Below are 23857 nucleotides of genomic sequence, written 5' to 3' on the forward strand. Positions count from 1 at the left end.
TGATGGCTGTCTAATGCCTGCTGGGAGTGAATGAGATTGGGAATTTTATTTTTGTAAGGGACAGGCTGTAAGCTCTCAGATACGAACAGGCGCTGGGCCCCACTTGTTGGCAAATGGCTGAGAGTCAGGGCCAAGGGTTCTTTTCCTAATTCTTTCACCGGCTCCCTGGGCTGTTAGCTCTGAGTCTTTAGCTCCCTGGGACAAATTCATTTCCCTCTAGAGGCCTTGTCTTCACCATCCATCACCTGAGAGGTGACCTAGGTCATCTCTCAGAGGTCCTCTGCCCTCCAACTCCGAAAAACTTCATGATCTAGGTGCTTGGAAAGATCTGTTGAATTGCAATGTTGAATTCGGCTGTGCAGCTCTGGACTCTCAGATTGATGGGTGCAGAGGTTCCTGAACATCAGCCTTTCTGTGGGGTGCCCACTGATGATGGCAGTTGGGAGTGGGAAAGAGTTCACCATTTGCTTTATTAGGGCAATAAGAAAGGCAGCTGGGGGTGGAAGTGGGAACAACCAAGGCTGGAGACCTTGGAGTCCCAGACTGTTGGCTTGGCTCTCTGGGGTTTGCCAAAAAGGGGCATGTGAATAGCTACTGGATTTTTGGCTTCATGTGGGTGAGGATGGCTGCAGGGTGTGTAAAACATAATGGCCCTTGACGGGATGAGGGCTGAGATTTCTAGCCACTGAGGAATCATGGGCTAGAACCTGCAATTGGCTTTTTTCCTTCCATTTTTAATTAGAACATTCAATCCAAGGAAATCTGTTCTCCACCGGAACAGTCTTCATGGAGGTTTGCTTGGGGAATTTCTTTATCTGCTTCTCAACCGGAAAAGCTGTGGGTGGAGGTGAGTGTGTGTGTGTGTGTGTGTGTGTGTGTGTGTGTGTGTGTGTGTGTGTGTGTGTATAATAGGCTCCATGTGAGTTCAAGGGGATGGGGATGTGTGCATGTGTGTTGGGGGAGACTTGGGATGGAGATTTGTCCCTGAGGGTTTGCTGGCTGCCTACTGCGCTGTGGGAAGGTGGAGGTCTGGCTGGGCGTGGGCTGTGCAGTATGAAGTCAGTTAAGTGGATTTCTCAGGCTGGGATTAGGGATCCTTGATTCTGGACAGCCTGGCTCCCCTTTGAACTACATTCTCAGTGGAGGGGAGGGCAGGATGATTTGGCAGGCCAGGGGTTTTGCCTTGCTGCCTACCCTCTTTGGTTCAGGGTAGGGGCAGGCCCTGTGCTGTGCGATACTTCCGTGTCTGGATCTCACTTTATGGGAGGTGTGTTTGTGTGCCTGTGTACATGTGTGGGGGCTGACTAGGAATGTAGGTGTGTGCAAGGAGGTTGTTATGCCTGAAACTATCGATGGTTCAGTTCTAAGCCTTTAAAGTCCTCTGGATAGGGGCCCCCTTCTCCCTGCCCCAGAATCAAAACATTTCCAATTCTGCAGAGAAAGAATTAGGGCTCACCTGATTTGGACTGTTCTGAGTTGGCAGAGGGACAGAGAGGACCAAGAGAGCCCCCAGGTTTGGAAGGAGAAGGAGGGATTTCCTTCTTACCCACTGAAGGGCTGGGGTCAAGGAAGGACAAGGGGCAATGGAGGAGTGGTGCGGGACAGGGAGCAAAAGCTGAAAGGTCGTCTTCTGTTCATCTGGGTTAAGTGGGTAGGGGAACTAGGCCTAGTCGCCCATCGAGGGTGGAGATCCTAGACCTTCTCGGGTTGTTCGAGCTCGGTGAACAGGATGGCGGACCCAGGCTCAGCGCTGGCAAAAAACTCCACTCCTTGTTTTTGCACACACCAGCCTGACTTCCCGGGACGGCCGCGGAATCTAGTCCCGAGCTGACGCCCTCGAACCGCCACCAGGTGGAAAACACGGAGTGGATTTCCTCGCCTTTTGGAACGGAGTCAAAGGGCACCTCGGAGGAGGCGGCCGGCTCCGCGGCGCTGCGGGGTTAGAAGCCGCTGCCATCAGGGGCTCACGGGCCGGAGTGGTCGCACAGTGCAACGGGAAACGCAAGGTTGAAGAACCCAGCCGGAGGGCTCTGTGCCCTCCCCGCAGGGGCTGCGCTCAGACTGGCGGCGGGCGGGGCGCTCGGGGCGGCGGCGGCGCCCTCGGGGCGGCTCCGGGCGGCGGCGGGCTGCAGTGCGTCGAGCGGCCGGCAGCGGGCAGCAGCGGGCGCAGGCGGTGGCAGTGGCGGTGGCGGTGGCGGTGGCGGTGGCGGTGGCAGCAGCGCTCGGCAGCGGGCGGGCGGCGCCGGCGGTGCCCCGGGCGCGCTCACACACGCGCTCACACACACACATACACACGGCCTCGTACACACTCACTCACGCTCCGGCGCGCACACGCGGCGCGCAGGCCGGAGGGAGGAGGCTCGGCGAGGCTCGGCGGCAGCGTGCTCGGCGGGCGGGCGGCCCCCGCTCCCCGGCTCCGAGGCTCAGTGCAGCCCGCGCGGCCCCCGCCCTCGGACCCGCCCCCGGGGGTCGCCCGGCCCCATGCCCTGCAGCGGCGGCGGAGTAGCGCGCGGCCGCGGGAGGCTCTGAGGAGCCCCGAGGGAGCCGGCGACAAGGGGACCATGTACCGGGACCCGGACGCGGCCGGCCCAGGTAAGCGCGGCCCCGCGCGGGCTGGGGCGCCCCGCACCGGCGGGCAGAACGGCCACACCGCCGGGGGCCGTCTCGGAGCTCCGGCTCAGGGCTGCTGTCCTCCGGAGCCGCACTGACTGCACCCAGGGTCATACCAGCCCCAGGGGCGCGGGCTTGAGCGCCAGCAGCTCGGACCCTGGCCCCCCGCAGTCCGGGCACTGCCAGGCTTTATGCCGGGCACCGGCTTCGCAGTGTCCCCACAAGGACCTCCCCCACCCCCCAGCAGCCCAAGGACAACGTGGGTGGCGGAGCAAGGAGCCGCTGCCCCTGCGGGAGCCGGGCAGTGCCTTCAGAGGCACCCCCGGGTCCCCAGCACCAGTGCCAGCACTAGCGGAACCCAGGGCAAGGATCCTGGGCAGCTTTCAGCCAAGGTTGTGGGCACGGGGAGGCGGAGTGACATCGGCAGTGCCAACTGTGAATTGAGAAGGTGCCAGGGGGCAGTGGGAACCTGGTGCAGCAGCAGGGGAGGGGGCTTCTGACGGATGGAGAGCCGCAGGAGCATTGAAGAGGCAGGCAGGAGTGCCTGAAGGAAAAGAGAGCAGAGGCTAGTGAGAATGGGGGTGCCAGGGGAATGCTCTCCCGGGCTTGGGGAGGGGGGAGGCAAAGAACCCCAAACTCCAGTCCTGTCGGAGGAGGGAGGGGGAAGGGCCGTGGTCCTTTGCATTTCTCCCCAGCCAAGCTGGGGAGTGGCCTGGGAGCCCACGTCTGCTTGGCATCCTCCAGGCCAAGCCGAGGGATCTTTCCTCCTTCCTCGGGAAATTGCTCTGCCATTTCCTCCTTGGCTCGGGACGCCTCCTCACACAGTGCCCACCTGTAGGCAGGTCCCCTGCAGCCTCTGCCCAGGCTCAGTCTCAGCTGTCACCTGGGGTGCTCCACCCCAGACCCAGCACCCCCAGTCTGCCAGTTCTGGCAGCAAGGTGTCCGCTTCTGGGTTTCTCTCTGATGCTAAAAGCACAGCACCTCTGTCTGAGGACTTGCTCCCACAGATGAAGATCCTGTTGACCTCCGGGGCTGGGGGGTACTGGGAGGAGGAACAGTTCTAAGGCCTTTCCCAGGAGGGGCCTAGAGCCTCAAGGCTTTTGAGGGCAGTGCAGTGGGCACTGGCTTTGCCCAGTCTTGCCCTGGTTCCACGTTTGCTCTTTCCCTCGAGGGGCGGCCTCAGCCTGTCCCTGCCTCCTGAAGAGTCAGCTCTCACCCCCATCCTGTTGCTGCAGCCAGAGTCCACTGAGGAGGACCTACTGGGTGCCAGTGCCAGGCAGTACATCTACTCAGCCCTTGGGTATAGGGTGAAAGGGACTCAGTCTCCCTCTCTGGAACCTCATGCCCACCTACGAATGTCCTCTAGGTGATGGCTGAAAGGACATTGCCTTTGGAGGCCCCTCTCTTCATTTGTCTGGACCCAGGTCACTTATCCTGGTGTCTTCCCCCAGGAGACTGCCAGCTTCCAGTACTTGGACCAAGGGCAGAGGCATTCTCTTGCTTGGGTCGCCCTCTCAGAAGCCAGTAGCTTAGTTCAGAGACCAGCTCTGGGGTACCGGACAGAAGGGGAGAGGCAGTGAGGACACGCCCCTCCCCCCTGCCCTGTCAGGCAGGCATCTCCCCTTTCCTGTTAGGCCAGAGGTCTAGGGCCATGCCCTGGTGCTCTCTCTCTCCTCGGTTCCCTCCCACACCTGGGCACCATGACATCACCATTCCTCCAAGAACTTCTGCCCTCTCCTCGGAGGCCAACTTGATGTGATTGGCATCTTCTGGCTAAAAGGCCCCTAGCACACTGGCAACCCCCAGACCTTTCCTCCTGTATGGGGCAATGGCCCCCCTGTCTTGGGTGGAGACATATCTTGCCCACTCCTCCTGCAGCTACAGGGGTCAGAAATGAATTGGAGGGGACAGAGTCTGCAGTTGATCTTGATTCCCGAGGGATTTCTGATGACCAGATACCTCAACTGTCCTCCATGCTCCTGGCACCCCTGCCACCTCCTAAAATCCCTGTAGTGCCAGACCAGGACCCCAGCCCCAGCTTACCCCAGGCCCTCCAGACTTGGGTTCCCCAGCCAGGGCTACGTGTCCCCTATTCTGTTACCCCATTTCCCTTTTGTCTGGCACTAGGTGCGAGTGAGATATACAAATTAATTCCAGTGTGATTCAGGTCTGTCCTCTGGTCCCCCAGGGGCCAGTGGTTTTAGGTCTTGATCCCCTCATCCCACTCTGAGGAACACCTGTAGCCCCATCCTTTGTACACAATTGAATCTCCTGCCCTCTCCTGCTCCCCAGTGTCCTAGGCTGGTTCCAGAGTGTCACTGTGGTACCCCGTCCCTCAGCCCACTCATTCTGGGCCCTACAGGGCTCAGCCTACTGCTAAGACCTTTACCCAATAGGATGGTGGACAGGTACAGTTCCTTCCCCTCTCGGCCTGGCCCCTAGACAGTTCTTTCCCAGATCTATCATGACTGAAGCAAGGGACTGTGGGAAGAAGCCAGGGCCCACTGAGGAATGGAGACCAGCTCCCTGCCCACACACCCCCATTGACCTCTCCTCAAACCATCCCAGCCTCCCCTAGCCATGCCTGCAGTCTCCCCTCTGCCCCCTCCCCTGGCACTGCGGCCCTCTCCCTGCTCTTAGCCTTCATCCTCTGTTCATCCAGAAGCTGGCCTGGCCTGGCCTCCCTGTGTCCCTGGACCACCTGTCCCCAGGCCGGGCAGGGCCTCAGCAGGCCTGCAGGGGTCAGCGTTGCAGTGGGCAGGCAGGATGGCATCAGGGAGGGAGGGAGGGAGGGAGAGGTGACCTTGCAGTGAACGTGGAAGCAAGGCCAGAGGGGGAAAGTCTGGGCCACTGCAGCATCACCCCTGCCACCAGGAGAGAGGTGAGGTCCTGAGGGGTACCTGCCCTGCTCCCAGCCCTTTGGGAGTCTGTCCCTGGGGATGGCCTGCTTGACATCTCACCTGTCCCACCTGTTAATGGGCTCTGCCTCCTACAGCACCTCTGCCAGGCAGGTCACTCCTAGGGAGTATGGGAGGCATACTGCATGGGGCAGGAGCCTGGGCATGTAGGTCTCCTCTCTCAAGGCAGAGGGAGCCAAGAGATTGTCCAGACCAACCTCGGACCACAGGGCACAAGTTCAGGCCAGAGGCTGAAAGGGCAGATCAGGGGTGTACTGTGAGGGCCACCAGGATTAGCGGCCAGAGCTTCTAAGGAAGCCCAATGGACCATTTCACCGACAATCTCCCCTCACCCCCACATGCCCCTCCATCCCTGCCCCCCACCTGCCCCATCTGCACGGGTCCAGACCTCCCTGGCTTACATCCTGGGTTGGGGTCAGAGTCTGCGACTAAAGATTCAATGATCTCCCAACAGGCCTGGCTGAGAGGGGAACTTGAGGCTGAGCAGGTCTGGAACCCTGGGTGGGAGGCATGGCTTCTGTGGGCCTTAGACAGAGGCTGGGTGTCGCAGTGAAGACAGGACCCTCCTTGGCCCTGGGTCATGCTGTTTGGTGGCACCGACCAAGGGCCGGGGGATGGAAAAGAGGGAAATAGCATCAAAGTCCCTCCTGTTTAGGGAAGAGGAATTTGAGCAGGCTGGACTGGGGTGGGAACATGTAGGGCATCAGGTGACAGCTGAGGGACAGCTGGAAGGCAGAGGAGCAGGTGGGTGTCAGGTGGGCAAAAGCAGGTCCTGGGCAGCTGGTCCCTGCCTCTGGCTGACCCCAAGCTCAGGCCCAGTGAAGTGCCAGTGGAGGGCTGTGCCCTTCTCACCCTCTTCCGCCCTGCTGTTGCCGGAGGTCTTGGGGGAAGGGCAGAGAACTGGGGGGTTCCTTTCCCCCGCCCCTCTCCCCTCCCACCCACTCTTCTCTCAGGGACTTTGAATCCTACTGAATCTGACGGACCAGTTTCCAGTAACGGCTTCCCCCAGGGGAGTGAGGCTGAGAACAACAGGAGTGGTGAGAGGGCCTCCAGGGGGCAGGAGCCCAGTCCTCTGAGTAGGGGACTCTTGACTGGAAGAGAAGCCAACTGGACAGGCTCCTCAGAGGCACTGAGGCATCCCGGGTGGGCGCGGGCCACCCTGGTGGAGCCGTGGGCAGGGCCCGGCAGGTGGCACGTGTGGCTGGTGAGGTCAGCTCTTTCTGTTGGGGCGGTCACTGGTCTGGCCAGGTGCCGGAGCCAGCCCGTGCCAGGCCCTGCCTTGCCAGGGAACCCCAGCCGGTGATGCCAGGCAGATTGTGCCAGTTCCGTAGTCACAGAGGTCCCTGTCCTTCCAGGCAGCAGGGGCAGTTTTGCTGGGCTCTGTCCAGTTTATGTCTGGAGGGCCCAGCTTTGGTCTCACCCAGCAGAATTCCCCAAGGGCTGGAAGGGAGTTGGCAGATAGCGTGGGACCCGTGGAAAGGGCAGGGCCGTGCCCAGAGCCTGAGCGTGGAATTCCGGACCCGGTTGGAAGGTAGGCCGGCACCCTGGCCTGCTCCGGGGGCTCTGCAGCTTCCACTTGGAAGGGCCCTTGGAGTAGGCATGTTACCTGTGGTCCTGGGCTGGGAGCTGACTTCGATCAAGAGCTGGGATGTTTGGGTAATTGAAACATTCTTGTGACGGACTGTGCGGTGGGAAAGGAGGGCGGGGCCAGTGGGGAGAAGCACTGTGATGGGCGTGTATCTACGTGAGCTTGTGGGTGGCAGCTGGACGGCCGTAATAGCTGCGCTCGTCGGAGAGTCGTGCCCGCGGAGAACAGCAGCTAATGAGGGCATTTGTAGCGAGTGCGTCAAGGCGCGAGGGGAGCTGTGATGGAAAGCGTCGGGGAGGGTGCCTCCCTGGCCCTGTACCTAGCCAGGCAGGACCCATGCCCTCTAGGGGCCCTGCCTGCCCCCTGCCATGCCCTCCCACTTGCCAGCGTGGCCTCCTCTGAGGCCTTCCTCTGCTGGGAGCAGGGCCTCACCTGGCTGGGAGGCGTGCACAGGTGCGGACATTGCACTGTTGGAGCTTTGGTGTGCACAGACATGGGCATTTCCATGACAGCATGGTCTAATGGGGCATGTCTGTGTGTTTGTGGCTGTGGGGGGGTGCACCCCTCCCCCAGAGCCCTGGGAGGAGGGCTGCCCCCGTCTTGGAGTGGCCCTGTTCCTCTCAGGCCCTTTCTGGAGTGCAGGAAGCTGGGGGTCTCAGGCTGGCTGGGAGACAAAACAGGATGACCCTTCCTCCTCTGCCTACAGAGGAGATTGGAAGGAGAGGTCTGAGCCCCAGCCCCAGGGGCTCCCACGGTTGTTGCTTGCATCAGAGAAAGGCAAGGACTTGGGACCTGCAGAGCCCAGCCAGTCCTCTGATTCTAGAGCCCTCAGGAGCCCCTGGAATGGCAGAGGATGGGTGGTGAGGGAGCAGTCATAGCAGGTGGGGGTCTCAGGGTGCTACTTGGTGAAGCAGGCACCCTGCCTCCAGCTGGGGTAGGGTGGTGTGGGGTGTGGGAGGGGCACCTGCGTGAGGCCCTGCACGAGGGGAACAGAGCAGAGCTGTGTGGCTAATGTGTCCAATTAAATTACTTCAAACCCTGCTGTGGTAGCTGCTCCCGGAGGGGCCCCGGGGACAAATTGGATCTGCCTCATCACCACAGAGTGGTGTCAGTGGGGCCAGAGAGCAGTGGCCGTCTCAGCCAGCACACTGCAGGCCCCCTCCTGCTCTGCCCAGGCCCACCCGGTCCAGATAGGGAGGCTTTCTGAACACCTCCTGACCCCCATTCCTGGCAGCCCTAGGGCACCTCTGTGCCCTCACTTTCTTTCCCTAGGAATGGGGGTTTCAGGCTTTACAGGGCTCCAGCGTGGGAAACCCTTACCCAACACACCCTGTCTCCTCCCCTGGTAATAACAACAATAGCACAATAATAATAGCAAATTCCTATTTGTGGAGTGCTCGTTATGTGACGAGCACTTTACGCACGTGCAGCAGGGGTGGCTTGCTTAAGCTAGGGCTCTGGGGTCAGACAGCTGTCTGTCTGAGTCCTGGTGGAGACGCTTGCTGTTGTTTCCCTGGAGCAAGTTACTCCACTACTCTGGCCTCAGTTTCCTCTTCTGTTAAATGGGTATGACGCTTCTTAACCTCTCGTAAGACTGAAGGATGAGGCGACATGAGGCAGGAAAGGTCCTTAGCAGAGAGCACAGCACATAGTAAACACGCAGCCAGTGGCAGCTGTTAATCAACATGATCCTGCATCAAGTGATTGATGTGTAGAATGAGGGTTCCAGAAGCTCTGAGGAGGACGTGCCTGTCTCAGCTATGACGGAGGGGGAGCTGGGGAGGACTTCGCCGAGGCAGTGTCAGTCGGTTGCCATCAGCACAGCAAAGCTCTTTTGAGTGCTTCCTATGTGTCAGGTGCTGCTCTAAGCACATGACATATGTTAGCTCCTCCATCCTGGGAAGGAGGAACGTGAAGTCTGAAGTCAGCTGGGGATTCCAGCCACATCGCCAGGCCCAAAAACATATGCTTTGAGTCCAGGACCTTGGGTCTTAAAGGAAGAATAGGAGTTTGGGATGGGGTGCCGAGCAGGGGTGAAGCATTTGGTGTGGTGGGGACAGCACATGCAGTGGCCCAGAGGCGTGGAGGGTCTCAATCAGTTGAGGCAGCGGTGAGTGCTTGAACGTGGCTGGAAGGGAGGCCTCTGGGGGGCATTAGCAGGAGCTAAGGCTTGGGAAACCTAGATGCAGCCAGATTATGAAGGTCCTGCCATTCTGAAATAGGAAAACCGGATTCTTTTCTTTAATTAGGCCAGTCGAGAGCAATGGATGACTTTCAAGCAGATTGCTATAAAGAACTTTAACTCTGCAGCAGTGTGGAGGGTGGGAAGTCTAGAGGCAGGCAGGTACATGGAGCTGGAGTCCAGCTGCTAACATATCTGCCCCCACTTCTGCCTAGCCCCTGCTTAGTCTCTCCCCTACACAGGGCTGAATCCAGGGCACTCACACCAGGAGATCTACAGCGTCTAGCTGGACTGGGGCCCTGCCTGTGGAAAGCTTGTAGTGGGGTAATGGGCGGTCAGGGAGGCAGCCTGGTGCAGATGGCATGGATGGACACAACCAGGGGGCTTGCCTAGGGTATCAGAGGAAGCCTTCCAGGGAGGGAGGTAGAGCTCAGGTGGAAAGGCCAGCGCCCCGTGGACACAGTTAATGCCCCTGAGGGTTGAATCTGCACCCCACCCACACTGTGGGCATGAGGGCCGGGCCCTAGTGGAGCCACACAGCTCTTGCTCCAGCTGCCAGGCCTGAGCTCCAGGGCCCCACCAGAGCGAACCTGTCTCCGTAGCAACTAGGCGGGCCTCCCCATTCCTGTGTCCATGGCCCCTGGCACAGGGGCCCATTCACAGCAAGGCCTGGGTATGTCTTCCCACTTCCCTAGGGGGTCATCCCAGGGCAAACACCCTCACACCCGGGCACCGGCAGCACATGTGAGTGTTGGTGTTGGGTCCATGTGCACACAGGATGTGTGTGTGCCCTGCAGCGGGAAGCAGGGACTCAGGGATGCCTATGTTGCATACCCAGCTTAGCTGGGGATTTGTTCCCCTGTGGGTGAGGGTCAGGTGGGCACCAAAAACCCTAATACCAGGATGGACTATAGGCCTGTGCTTTGGGGCTCACAGTAAGGAAGGCAGCCCAGAGAAGGGTGGTTAGGAGGAATTGCTGGTCAGGGGGAGTGGCGAGGAAGAATCTCCTAGCAGTGCTTCCTGGCTCACAGGCCACCTTGTTCTTCATACACTTCATTCCATTTAATCTTCACAGCAGTCTTACAGGGAGATGTTGCTATTACTGTTGTACAGATGAGGAAACTGAGGCCCAAAGAGGTGGAGTGTCTCACCAGGTCTCTCAGGGCAGGGATGAGATTTCAAGTCAGCCTCACTCCAAAGCCTAGGTCTTAACCAGTTGGCCACACTGCCCAGTGACTCCCTTATCCCACTAGGATCCAGGCCAGCCTGTCTCTCAGTACATCACTTAGAAGGAAGTGCCGGAAATTGGTACTGGCTGCATAGCTGGACTTAGGGGGCATGCCCAGCACCTCCTTTAGCACTTGAGGTGTCCCCTAAAGCCTTTGTTCTCGGGTCCCTGGAGTGGGGTGGAGCCTCCTTCCCACCCTGTCTGATCTCCCTCTCTGCAGTCACAGTGGAAGAACCCCCTCTCTCAAGGGGAGGCTCCGAGGAGAAAGGGAGGAACCCCTCACTCCCTGCTTGGCACCTGCCAGCCCTGGAGGAGCCCGATGAATTGTCTGTGTGTGCCCCCCTACCCCATGCCTCCCTCTCCAGCCCCCGCCTGGCTAGGGAGGTGCGAAGGGAGTGATTTCACAGCCTGTCAGCTGAGGCCTAAAAATACCCAGAACTCTGAGATGCTTGGGCAGGGGGAGGAGAGAGCAGGGCCCAGGATGGGGTGGTGGGGAGTACGATGGCAACTTGGCCAGCGAAGCCCTCTCAGCACCGCAGTCCTGCTCTGGAGCGATGGGCAGAGGTGCCCAGATGCCCCTTCCGGCCCTACGTCTGGCAGTGACAAAGGGGGGGGGCTCTAGGGTCCTGCGAGCTTGGCTCTGGCACTCAGGCCTAAGGCAGGGTTTAGTCTCAGACAGGAGCCACGGACCCCAGCCCCCCAGAGCCTCTGGGGGATGCCTTTCTTCCTCTCCTCCCTGAGGTTGGCTGGCATCTTTGGGCTGTGGGAGCCAGGCTGGGCCTGTGCCCGCTTCCTTCCTGGAGAAGGTGCCTGCTTCTGTTAGGGGAGAGGCGTGAGGAAGGCAGCATGGATGGGGTTGCTGGCAGGGGTGCAATGTGACGTGCATTCCACCCAGGCACTAGGTGGGGCAGAGGAGAAGGGGTGTGTTGGCTCACGTCACTGCCTTGTGGCTGTGTGCTAAAGCATGGTGTGGGGCCCCCTCGAGGCAGCCAGTGCCCAGAAAGGGGGACGTGCTTGTAGGTATGTGGACCTGCTGGAGTTGGCCTCTCCTTAGTGCTAAATGTTTGTGGAAATGTATGACCAGGCATGGCTATTCCAGACAGCAAGTGGGTGAAAGCACAGGAGCAGGTGTGGAAGCATAAGGAAATGTGTCATGTCATGCAGACCCATGACAGCATGTGTACTTCTCATGTGGAAACGTGATGACCTGTGTGCCTATGCAGAGGAACAGAGGCAGACCTCTCTGGGGCATTTAGCAGGGGCTGAGTTATTAGAGAAATAAGGCAGAATGGCAGCCAGATCATGGGCTCTGAAAAAAAAAGCAAGAGGGTTCACATCCCAGATCTGCCACGTATTGATCCGCTTTGTGCCTTTGGGAGTGTTACTTAGCCTTTCACTGCCTCATCCCCAGCTGTAAATGGAGATAGTGACAGCACCTACTTCTGGAGGATTCAATGAGTTTACATATGTTAGCTGCCTAGAACTGTGTCTGCCACCAAGTTAGCACCAGTGTGTATTAGCTCTTAATACCTGGTTCTCCCCTTTGATGACACAGGTGGGGGCACTGAGTCCGGATAAGGTAAATGACATGCTCAAAGTTGCACAGAAAGTTAACAGCAAAGGCAGGACTAGAACCCAGACTCCAGCGTCTTAAGACAGGGCTTGTTCAAGTCTAACACCTCATGATACTGCCCCCTGTTTAAGCCACAAGAAACCCCCACAACATAGGACTGTAACCCATTGGTGTCTGGGGTTTAGAGTCTGCCTGGCCTTGGGCCGGGATCTTGGGAACTTGGGAAATGAGCATCTTTAGGTAATGCCACGGTGGAGGGGTCCTCAGGGCAGTCCCAGCTGCCTGAGTTAGAACCATGCCACTGATTAGTCTGTGAGTTGGCCAATTACTCAGCCCTCCTGAGTCTCAGTTTCTTTCCTATAAAGAAATAACAGTAAAACATACTTTATAGGGTTATCGTGGGGATTAAATGAGATCCTACATGCAATATCTTAAGCAGCTAGAACACTGTATCTAGTAAATGCTCAATAACGTTAGCTGCAATTAGAACCCAGGCAGAACCCTCCCACCCAGTGCTCGACAAATGGTAACTTCCTTTGCTTCTCTTTCAGCCCCTGGCTACCCTTCCTCCCTTCTGCCTGCCACCCTGCACTCCACATGGCTTAGACTGATCAGGGACTGACTTACAACCACCAAGACATGTCTTTGTCTCTCGTTATTGGCTTTGCTCAGGAGGGAACAGGACCCACCACTGGGGCTTAGTCCCTGAGCCCTCTACGTCTGACCTCATTACTCACCTGGTATATGACCTTGGGCACGCACAGCATCTTCTCTCTGGGCCTTGATCCTCCCTCTGTAAAGTGGAGAGAGGCTGGACCACATAGTCCTAGAGCCTCTTGGTCATGCTGCTGTATGACTCTGGATTGGCCCACTGGAGAGGGTGGCAGGTTGGCAGGAGGAGAGGTTGGCTGGCTGCTCTGGGTGAGTGGAGCATCTGGGGCCCAAGCTGACTGGTGGCCTGCCATCATGCCCACCTGCACCTGTGGCTGCCTAGGAGGATGTGCAGGCCCAACTGGCTAGGCACTAACATTGGGGGAGGCTCAAGGACAATGACATAGAGAGAGCGCTTCTAGGGGCCCTGGGAGCTGCCACTCCAGCCATCCTCCCCTGCTCCCCTCCCCTTCTCCCTGGGGCTTTCCTGCAGTGATTCCTGTTTCCTCCCTGTCCTTCCTCTCTCCTTCCCCTTCCTGGAGTTTCCCAGCATCTCCCTCTCTCTGCCTCTCCCGTTTCTGTAATCTTGACCAGTTTCCAGGGTGCCTTCTCCCTTCCTCTCCCTCTGCAGAGGGGCGTTCTCTCCCCGCTCTGCTCTCTCTCTGCTTCCTGAGTGCCTCCTTCCTCCTCCTACAATGTGTCCCGGTTTCTCTGGATTGCCCTGACTCCCCCTACTGCTCCTGAGCCTCAGTCTCTCTTCCTCTGCATAGGCACGTCCAGGCTCCTTCCAGTGTCTTATCCCCTGATCTCTCCCACTTCACAGTCTCTCCCTCCCCAGCTGCCCACCTTTGTTCTTTCAGTTCCTTGGAGCTCCTTACTCCTCCATCAGCCCCCTGCCTTCAAAAGTTTCCTGGCCTCCAGAAGATGGGGGTTATGGTGCCGACCCAGGAGTTTCTATGGCTAGTACTGCTACCCAGTACCTCAGCAACCCCCCTGCCAACCCCTGTGAGTTGAGAAAGGGGGTCATCCCAGGGCCCAGGGACTGGCAGTCTTGCCTCCTAATTAGCAGGAAGTAATTGCCTGGAAAAAAAATTTCATTTAGAATGAGACTTCTAGACTCCAAGTTAGGGCTGAGCCAACTGACAGCCCCTAGGGACCAGGGGGAGGAAAGCAGCCCAGGTCAGGGCATCAGGAAGACCCCAGGAGATGAAGGCTCTTAGGACAGCCTCCCTGGCTTGTGCCCAGGACACCAGCCATGCACAAGAGCGGAGAGCTCTGGGCTGCGAGTCCCACCATCTTCATCTGAGCTCTGGCCCCACTACTCCCTGTGGCCTGGAGCACTTATTCCTTTGTGCCTTAGTTTTCTTCCCTGTAAAATCAGAAGAGGGCCTTAGTATCATGAGAGTTGATTCAGACAGTGGCTGTGAAAGCACTTTGCAGGCTGTGGGAGTGCGAGGTGTTACTGTCTTCTTCCACGTGGCTCTCGCTGAGACCTTAAGATGGTGGAGGGATGAGGTGGTCTGGAAAACTCCTAAGGGGTAGTGAGGCTTCCAGAACATGGAAGGATGGGGAGGTGGATCCAGCTGAGCTGCAAGATTAAGAGCAGACAGATATGGTTTCCCATGCCAGTCTCAGTTGTAGCCACCTGCACTACCCTGGGTGGTCACCTCACCTCTCTGAACCCCACTTTCCTGATCTATAGGATGCTGATCATGATGCTTCCTGGGGGCGAGAGGGGGTGGTTATGAAGCTAAATGAGAACGTTTGCAGAGCTCTTAGCATAGTGCTTTGCCTATAGTAAGTATTCAATACATGATATTAACTGTATCTACTATAATTAAAGGCTATTATCTTTTTTTATTAAGGTATTATTGATATACAGTCTTGTGCTCAGGTTTCACATGAGCAACACTGTGGTTACTACATTCCCCCTATTATCAAGTGCCCCCCACATACCCCATTACAGTCACTGTCCATCAGCATAGTAAGATGCTATAGAGTCACTGCTTGTCTTCTCTGTGCTATAGTTCCTTCCCCGTGTTAAAGGCTATTATCTTTATTCCCTGCCTGGATTCAGATAAGTTGTGATTTTGGGTGTTGTCTTCAGGTGGTTTTATTTGTTTTGCTGTTTGTTTTTGGAAGGAGGGGAATTTCTACACCTAGTGAGACTAATATCAAGCAGTCGCTAGAAACACAAAGATCTGCTTCTCAAAGAGCCCCCAACTTGGGGTGGGAGAACAGGTGTGTTCTCCTGCAGCTGTGGCCTTCTTCTCCAACACCCATTTTTTTCCTATGCCTGTGGGCAAGTTTAATATTTGGGTGAGGTAGGGAGCCTCTGCTCAGGCAGAGGCGTATTACAGGCCTTTGTGTTCATCAGGTATCACTGGCCCTGCGGCGGGAGGAAAGGTTGTGTTTGTTTAAACAGGTCTACCCCACCCACCTTGGAGGAGGGAACAGGAAGTTTAGCCCGGCCTAGTCGGCCACCTAGGCTGACTCTTAGTTGTGAACTGGGCAGCCTGGCGTGCCAAGGTGGCTGGAACGCAGTCTGCGTTGGGCTGCGCTGTAAGCTCAGAGCGCCGGATTGCCTCGGGACGGCTGAGGGGGCGGCGGAGGCCGGACCTTCTGCCGCTCCTTCCCCACCCACCCAGTGGCTCTGCTGGGGACCTTCTGTGTTCCTGTTCTGCGCGCAGCACCCGCGCTAGCCGCCGGGAGGCAGAGCGGCGGGCTCCCCTTGAGGGAATGGGATGTGTCACTTACATTAGCGCCGAGGCTTTCTTTGTCCTGAGTCGGACTGCTCACTGGGGTACTCGCATCTGAGGACCTCACTAGAGAAAATGAGTTCTTGAGATCAGCTGATCGCTGCTGTGGCTTCAGCTCGGGGCAAATCTGGGAGGAATTGGCAGAGGAAGGTGGGACCTGTATGCTGCAGTCCTGAAAAAGATTCCGGTCGCGTGGGTCCTGCTCACCAGGAGCAATGCAAAGGGCAGCCTAAAGAAGGGCCGCAGTCCCAGCACTCAGTTCAGTTTCAGCACCAAGGACAGAAGCGACCGCGGCTTTTCAGCACCTTGGGCAGAGCTTGGGGCAGGGCGGTGGGAGGCTCCGTCCTACTATTTGTATTGAAATGATGCCCCAGAATATAGTAGAATGGCACCTTTAAGAGGGACTCTCAGGCACCCTATATTCTAACGAGGAGACTTAGGACCATAGAGTTGAGTTAGTTGCTTCAGGTCATACAGCCACAGTGACACAGTGGGGGACAGAACTGGATTCAGATCCCCAGTGGTCTCCCTCCATTCATCTCTCCCCACCTGGATTCCCACCAGTTCTCTAGCTCCTTCCTAAACATCTCTGGGAGCAGCTTCACATTATGTTGTGCTCCTGAGAGTCCTTGATCTGGCAAAGATTAAATATCTCTCCTCTGCCACCAAAACCCAAGTCAAGATTCTAAATCCCAAGATTCCTGTGACTCTCACAGCTCCAAGCCTCAGGGGGGAGGGTGTTAGGTAAGGACAAGGGCCCTAGCCTGTAAGGAAGCCTGTGACCTGGGGGGGTAGAGTTGAGTCATCACCATGAGGAACTCTAAGTGCTCTGAGATCCTCGAAAAAAATATAGGGCACTGTTCCAACCCCAGCTTCTTTGCCGTGTATTATTAATAACAATAAGATGCTGACTTAGGCCAAGGCACAACAATGCATTATTCATAGGAGTAACTAGTGGTCAAGGCCTGCACTTAATCATCACACATCCCTGATCCTGCCCCCCACTCCACACTCCTGGTGGAAAGGCCCTCCGTCTGAGTTTCTCTTTTCCTGGGCTCCTGCTGCTCTGCTGAATGTGATCATTTTCATAACAGCTCAGGCAGCTCCTTGGCTTTGGGATTAGGGTGGGTGGTGAGAGTGGCAGGTTCAAGGCTAACTCCTGGCTGGACACCTTCAGCCTGGGCTCCATGCTCCCCTCCTCCCTTTTGAGGCTGAAGACTGAAGCCTGATGCACCAGGCTTCCCTAAGCCAGGAATTGTGGGATGTGGGGATGGCTGTGGTGAGGGGAGGGGGTCACTAGGTAGGAGAACCCCACTCACCTCTATTAAATACAACAATAGATGTGAAACCCTTGGTAAACTCTGGAGCACTTTGTGAATTCTTCTGCACTAAACAAACGTGAGCCATTATTACCAAGGCCATGCTCTGCTGGAAGAGAGAGCTGAGGTAGAAAAGTCATGGATGAGGCCCTCATAGCTTGCCAGGCCCTGCTCCCTGACGAAGAGTTGGAGTGCCTGTGGGTCCCAGTGTGTCCCTGTCCAATCTCTTGCTGGAATGGCTCCTGGCCCATCCGGACAATCCTTCATTTGCTGTTTACTCACTTGGCATCTCCTCTGAATTCTAAACCGTCTGCATCCCGCCGGCCTCCACGGCCCCTGCCAGCACTCTCTCCCTAGCTCACTCACACATTATCTGTTTTTATTACAGTCAAGGTTGAGGAGGCTTTCTCGTGCTAAGCCCCTGTTCTCAGCCACTTGTAACTTTCCAAAACAATTCCCTCTGGGTGTCCGGGCATCCTCTTTCACCAGCCTTGCTCCTGCCCCAAGTGAGGCCTTTGGGGTTGTGGGCCCAACACGGCTTTCTGAAGGGCACTCAGAGAGACTGTCAAGAGGGCATGGGGGTAGGGCCAAGGCCCAGCTTTCCTGGGAACTGAATGCTGTCTCTCTTTCCCCTCCTTCTGCTTTTTTCCTTTTACCTGCCCATCTCTGTTTCTTTTTCCTATTGCAAGGAATGAGCTGCTCCTGTTCCTCAAGGTAGGTAGCCTGGAAAGGGGAGTTTTAAAGTGGAGAAAGGGCAGGAAATTCAGCATGACAGGAGGCCTGGAGCTTTGCCTGGCTGTCTGAGGTTTAGAGTTTAGCTCACTGGTTTCCTGTTTCTTTTTCCCCAACTCTGCCTTTTTCTGGCTTTTTGTGTATGTTGGGTCAGGAGGAGAAAGGAAGGTGGGATAAACACCAAAAACGTCTCCCCTTCCCATACCCACTTAGCCTTGGGGCTGGTAGGCTCTGAGCTTGTAAATGCCCTCCCACTTTCCCCCACTTCCATCCACTAAGCATGCATGTGGAGAGGTGCTTCCTATGGAAACTGTGACTGCTTTCCACCTTGAATGTCATCCTGCAGCCACCGGAGGATGTGTTTGTGGAGGGGAGGTGCTGGGGCATGATATGTCATCGTGCAGAATCAAGTGGGAGGAGGCAGGATCAGGATGGGAAGTCAGTGGCAGATGTAGCCCCAACCACCCCCAACGTCACTCTGCTTTATATCTCCAGAACAGGGGCTGCACCCTCATCAGCACCAGAGACAGGGCCTTGCACAGGTTCTGGGCTACCCCAACCTCCTGGTATTGCTTCCACCCTGTCTAGCCCCAGGCACCCAACTCCCAACCTGTTCTGGGACCTGTAGGTGGATTGTGTTGCTATCTAATGAGGGCTCTTTACTGAGGCCAAGAGCTTAGGCCAGTGGAGGAAGTAGGGAGCCCTGGGAAAGATACGTGTGCGACAGGGTCTCTAAGGTGCTTGGGGGGTAATGTGGACATGGCTCTGTTTGGTAAAATTCCTGAGGAAGTGGAAGCCCGTTCCCTGGCTGCTCTTTATTTTGTGTTTACTCAGTTTCTTTCTTCTCTTCTCTTCTCTCTATTCTTGGAGTGACTTGTTTCAAGGCTCAGCTCCCGTAGGGTGGAATAAGGAATAAGAATGAGAGCTACAGGGGTTGAGGTCTTACAGACCGCCAGGTCCAATCCTGGCTTTACCTCTCTTCTGCTCTGTGCTCTCGGGCAAGTATTCAACCCCTCAGAGCCTCAGTTTCCTTTTTGTAAAGTAAGCATAAGAGTATTTACCTTCAGAGGGGTGCTGAGGACTGTGAACACGATTCAATGTTGAACATACATTAGTACTGTGATTAAAGGCACTTGGTAAGGCAAGCAAGGGCCTGGGATCTGAGGATGCCTAAAAGAGGGGAGCAGTCTAGGTTGACAAGATGTGGGGGTGATGGGCCAACTTTGGAAGGGCTGGATATGGAAACTATGCATGTCATCATCTAAGAGTGTAAGAGCAGGTGAGGTCTGGGGGGAAAAGCCTGTGTGCACAGATTTCCAGTGTGTCCAGTGGCTTCTCTGTATCATGTCCTGGACTCTGGGCTGTGGGAGACCATGAGCAATGCAGAGACAGGATCTCTGGGCCTGCGTGGGGGTCAGGCCTACCCCTCAAGAAAAGAGTGTTGGACAGAGGGTCAGTTAATTCAGTTCTGGAGAAGGAAAAGATGGCTGTGAGCACTTGTCATTAGGGAGAGCTTCCTGGAAGAGGTGGGCTTTTCTGGGGCCTTGAATAACTTCACACATTTGTTCTGCACTTACTTGCCCTGCCTCTCCTGTATACAGACCTTAGGTCCAATCCTGATGTTCCCTCTCTTCTGCTTTGTGCTCTTGGGTAAGTATTTAACCCTTCTGAGCCTCAGTTTCCTTTTTTTGTAAAATAAGCATAAAAGTATTTACCTTCAGAGGGGTGCTGAGGACCGTGAACATGATTTCTGGGATTTCAGTTCTCCAGGTGTCCCCAGTAGGGGAAAGATATAGGAAGTGCTAATTATTAACCCACAATGATGAATTGCCATAGTTACAGGGGAGGCAGAAAGGAATGTGGGAGGAAAGGAAGACCATGTTTGTCTAGGGATCTTGAGGGTAGAAAACAGGAGGAAGGACATTCCAGGCAGAGGGAACAGCTTATGCAAAGCCAAAAGTGTGAGAAAGGTTGGCCTTCTTGACGCAAGGAGAAAGTTAGGTGTAGCTAGGTTGTGAACTGTGGCACATTACAGAATGCTGTCACATCCTCATCTCAGAGGGAGGGAGCTATAGGTGTGGCAAAGGACACAGGATCAAGTTGCCTTAATTCTCCATGCCTGTGTCTTTCTCTGTGAAAAAGGAATAATAATGGTACAAGGTTGTGGAGATCACATGAGATAACAAATAAAAACATTGTGGCACAGTGTCTACCACAAAAGGCAAATGCTCAATTAATGTTAGCTATTATTTGATCCTGATAGGACCCTAGCAGGGGAGGTCAGTGGTTATTATCAGCATTTAAAGGTAAAACACTGAGGCCCAGAATGGGCCTTGCCCAGGATCATTAGCCAGGAGCAGAGGTATGACTTGAATCCAGGTCATTTCCTCCAAATCTACTTCCTGTCCCAGTGCTCTGCCTCAGAGGGACAAATAGAATTTGAGTAGACGAATAATGGGTATAGGGAAAGAATTCCAGGCCAGAGGAAGTACATGAATGCCTAGACCTCATGGATGGCAGAGTGGACTGGGCATCTGCCATGGGTGTGTGTGCATGTGTATGTGTGCTAAGCACTCATGCATGTGTGTGTGTGAGTGAATGGTGTCCATGCAAGGGATTAGTCTCCATGGCCTGTGTATGTACGTGTGTGTGCGCACGTGTGCACATCATGGTTGTGGCTGTGGGCTGTGTATGTACCTGCTCCTGCTCCCCCTTGGGTTCCCCCTCCTGTTACCCCCTGGGCAGCCGGTAAGCTTGCCTTCAGAAGTCCATTCCCTCTCCGGCAGCTTCCGGGGGCATCTCAGCAGCCACTGGCGCTGTTTGATTCTGTTCATCCATAAATTATAGCTTGCTGAGGAGATGAGAAGGAGTTGGGGATGGGGGCAGAGCACTAGCAAGGGACAGGGTCAGCTCTGCAGTTCACACCTGAGGCCCGGCCTGGCTTTTAGCTGTCACCCCCCACCCCCTGCCATGTCCCCCATGCCTCCACCTTTCCCCATTCCTTTCCATAGGCATTCAGGGTGCTTGCTCTTGGTCAAGCCCTTGGGCAGGGATCAGGGGCACACACAATTGAGTAAGACATGATCCCTGGCCTCCGCTGTCCTGTGGGGAAAAACTAGATGTGAATCTAGTTCAGGATTTCATTCAACACTCATTGAGCACCAGTTCTGTGTCCTCAGATGTCTCTAAAACAGGGCATGATGCGGTAATGCTATCATAAGAGCTAGCATTTACTGCCACTTATTCTGTGTCAGGCACTGTGCTAAGCTCATTATATGTGCTAATTCCTTTAAAGCTTATAGGGTCCTATGAGGCCTGTACTATAATTAGCACCCATTTACAGATGGAGAAACCAAGGCACACAGAGATTAAGGCACATGGTTTGGAAGAATAAGATTCAGTCTTTCAGCCCAGACAGTCTGGCTCCAGAGCCCTGGAACTTAATCACTGTACCCTAAAAGAAGGGTGCTGGCACAGTGTGATGAGTTCATAGACAGGAGAAATTAATTCCCATGCGGTGATTATGGAAGGCTTCCTGGAGAAGGTGCTTTTCATCTGGGTCTAGAAAAATCATGAATTCTCAGGCAAAGATGGGCATGGGGGAAGAACAAAAGGTCCTGGTGTGTGTGTGTGTGTGTGTGTGTGTGTAAAAGCTCTCAAACTCTGTCACTACAGCCTCTCCTACCTCTTCTCTCCCATCTAGTTGGGTGATAAATGAGATATATCGAGGCACTGAATAGTCAACAAATATTTGCTGAGCACCTCGTGTGTGTCCACCTGTCACAGAGGATACCAGAATGAGTAAAGCAGCAGATACAACCCTGCCTTCATGGACCCTGTAGTCTGGTACACAGTAGGTGCTTAGTAAATGGTAGCCTCGATTATTATCATTATTCCTAGTGGCCTTGGATTCCTCCTCACTCATTCTTTCAGCAAGCATTTATCGAGCACCTACTATATGCCCAGATCTGTCCTTGGAGCTGGGGAAACAGTGATGAACATGGGAGCAAGCCTGGCCCTCCTGCAGCTGACATTCTAGGGGAGAGGACTGGGCAGGAATGTTGTCCACTTCAGAGGTTGGCTGCCTTCTCGAGCACACACGCTTTGCCCTGCGAACTCCTTGGGTAGTTGCCTAGCCAGGAGCACAGGCTGTGCCCACGGGGCCCAGCAAAGCCCCGGGACTCTGGTGGAGCATCATTAATCCCGAGCTTTAATCAGCTGACATGCCTGCCACAGGCCTGGGCAGATGGTCAATGACATGCCTGAGCTTATCCCTCTCCCAGGACACCCCTGGGATTGACCCAGGAGGCCTGACTCTCCTTGCTCCTGGCTCACCCTGCCTCCCAGGTCTTCTGATGTCATCTGTCTGCCCTTGTCTGTCTCACCCCCTGGGACCCAGGATGTCTCCACTGCCCAAGGATAGGTTGTGGAACTCAGCCCTGTCATAGGCTGACTAGGGCTGCAATATTTTCTTTCCCTAAATGTTAATATGCTGACGCTAAGGGGACTTGAAACCACGTGTGTCATCAGAGGAAGGGTTAGAAGGGCCAGGGCTGCTTTGCCTGGAGAAGACTGGAAGGGGACATGAGAGCTGTCAGCAAGGATTTGGAGGCCTGTCATGTGGCAGAGGGAGCTTGTTCCAGGCAGTTGGGAGGGCAAGCTTAGGCCACAGGGGAAGGTTTGGGGGAGACAGATTCAGTTCAGCATGAGGCCCAGCCCAGCAGCACTCCCTAACCGTGTCCGCCTGTGGAGGGCCTGCAGCAGCAGCTTCCTGTCCCCGACAGGGATGCCCAGAGGGCTTGTGCATTAATGGGGCCTGACTCCATGACTTTTGAGGTTCCTTCCCTCCTAAACATAGTGACTCCATGTTCTGGGAATGGCTTCACTCTAGCTGGCAGGTGAGGACATGCTTGCACCCCTTGATGGCAACATTGCTTGCTGGTCAAGGACATCATGTCACTTTTGTTCACAGCATCCGTGCAATTATAATGCCAAGCCTTTGTTTTGCCCTGGCTTCAAGGGCTGTCTGAGGGATGCCGTGGGGCCGGTGCAGGGGTGGGGTTCTTGACTGGGAGGGGTCAGCTGCCTGGAAGATGACAGCATCCACCCTTACTGTAGGGGATCCTACAGTCACCAATCCTGGGGGAGGGAGGAGTCAACTTTCCTTAGCAACACATCCTTTTCTTTAAATGGAACTTTCTGCAAAAGCCCAGGATGTGAAATCGGGAAATGAGGCTGCTTTGGTTGAAGAGGGCTTGATGGCCCACAGCCTCATCTATTCAGCACCCATCTCCATAGCTCTTGAGAAAGTCCTAGGAACCCTACGTTCTCCGAAGAGTATACAAAACAGAGTGCAGACTGAGCCAGATTGCTTGGGTCTGAACCCTCGCTCCACCACCTACTATCCGAATGATCTTGGACAAGGTACTTGCCTCCTTGGTGCCTCAGTTTCCCCATCTGTAAATCGGGGACAATCATAATGCTTACCTCCATTGTGAGGACTGAGTTCTTACCTCGTATAGTGTCTGGAACCCCTGGCTTCTCAACATAGTGAGGAAGGGTCCGAGAAGTTGAGCGCCTTGCCTATGGCCACACAGCTGGTTAGCAGCTGGAATCAGGCCTCAGCCTACTTCTAGACCGAAAGCCCCATAGTCATTCTGCATGCCCACGAATGCTGACTGCTTCAGATGGGCATTCCCTGAGTCTCTAGGGACTGCTCATAATGTGTCCACTGGCCTCAGGATTGACAGGCTCTGTCCTCAAGGGCCCTCCACCTACAGCAAGGGCCGAAAAACAGTTTTTGAGAAAGATCTTGTTTGGCAGCGAGAGGAGGGAGCTACAGAGAGGTGACCAATTTGAGGATTCCCCATGGCCAAGAGGTATGTTGGGGAGGCACTTGTGGAGATGGCATCAGGGCAGAGGAACCCACCTGGAGTGTGGCCCAACCACAGCCTCACAGCACCACGGCCACCAGATCATGAGTATCCTAACTCCCACTCCGACCCTGCCCCTCCCCTGCTCAGAGACCTTCCGTGGCTCCCATGGCCTACAGACCACAACAATCCCCTCAGCCTGACAGACAAGCCCCTTCCCCATCAGACCCTCACTCCCAGCTGGGTCTCCACCCCTTAACTCCCCAAAACCTAGTCCAGCTGCTCAGACAGCATGCCCGATCCTCTCCTGCCCACCTTGCCTTTGCCCAGAATCTCCCACCCTCACCTCACACCTATCACACCAAATACTACCTCCTCAGGGAAGCCTTCCCAGATAGCTCCCTCATCCAGTAATCACTTCTTC

At 55.6% G+C, this 23857-nt stretch overlaps 1 protein-coding gene across 9 annotated transcripts in view; it reads left to right on the top strand.

The window, feature by feature from the left end:
* Positions 1 to 1968: 1968 nt before the first annotated feature.
* The window catches only part of SYT7 (synaptotagmin 7), a 59797-nt gene continuing 37908 nt past the window's right edge, over positions 1969 to 23857 (top strand). For all 9 annotated transcript variants that reach the window (XM_036925120.2, XM_036925137.2, XM_036925128.2 and 6 more), the window contains exon 1: positions 1969 to 2592. In XM_036925120.2, the coding sequence (XP_036781015.1) occupies positions 2562 to 2592 (31 nt within the window). In that variant the 5' untranslated portion in view covers positions 1969 to 2561. The remainder of the gene's footprint in view (positions 2593 to 23857) is intronic.

The sequence above is a fragment of the Manis pentadactyla genome, chromosome 9, assembly GCF_030020395.1.
Source record: "Manis pentadactyla isolate mManPen7 chromosome 9, mManPen7.hap1, whole genome shotgun sequence".
Lineage (NCBI taxonomy): Eukaryota > Metazoa > Chordata > Mammalia > Pholidota > Manidae > Manis > Manis pentadactyla.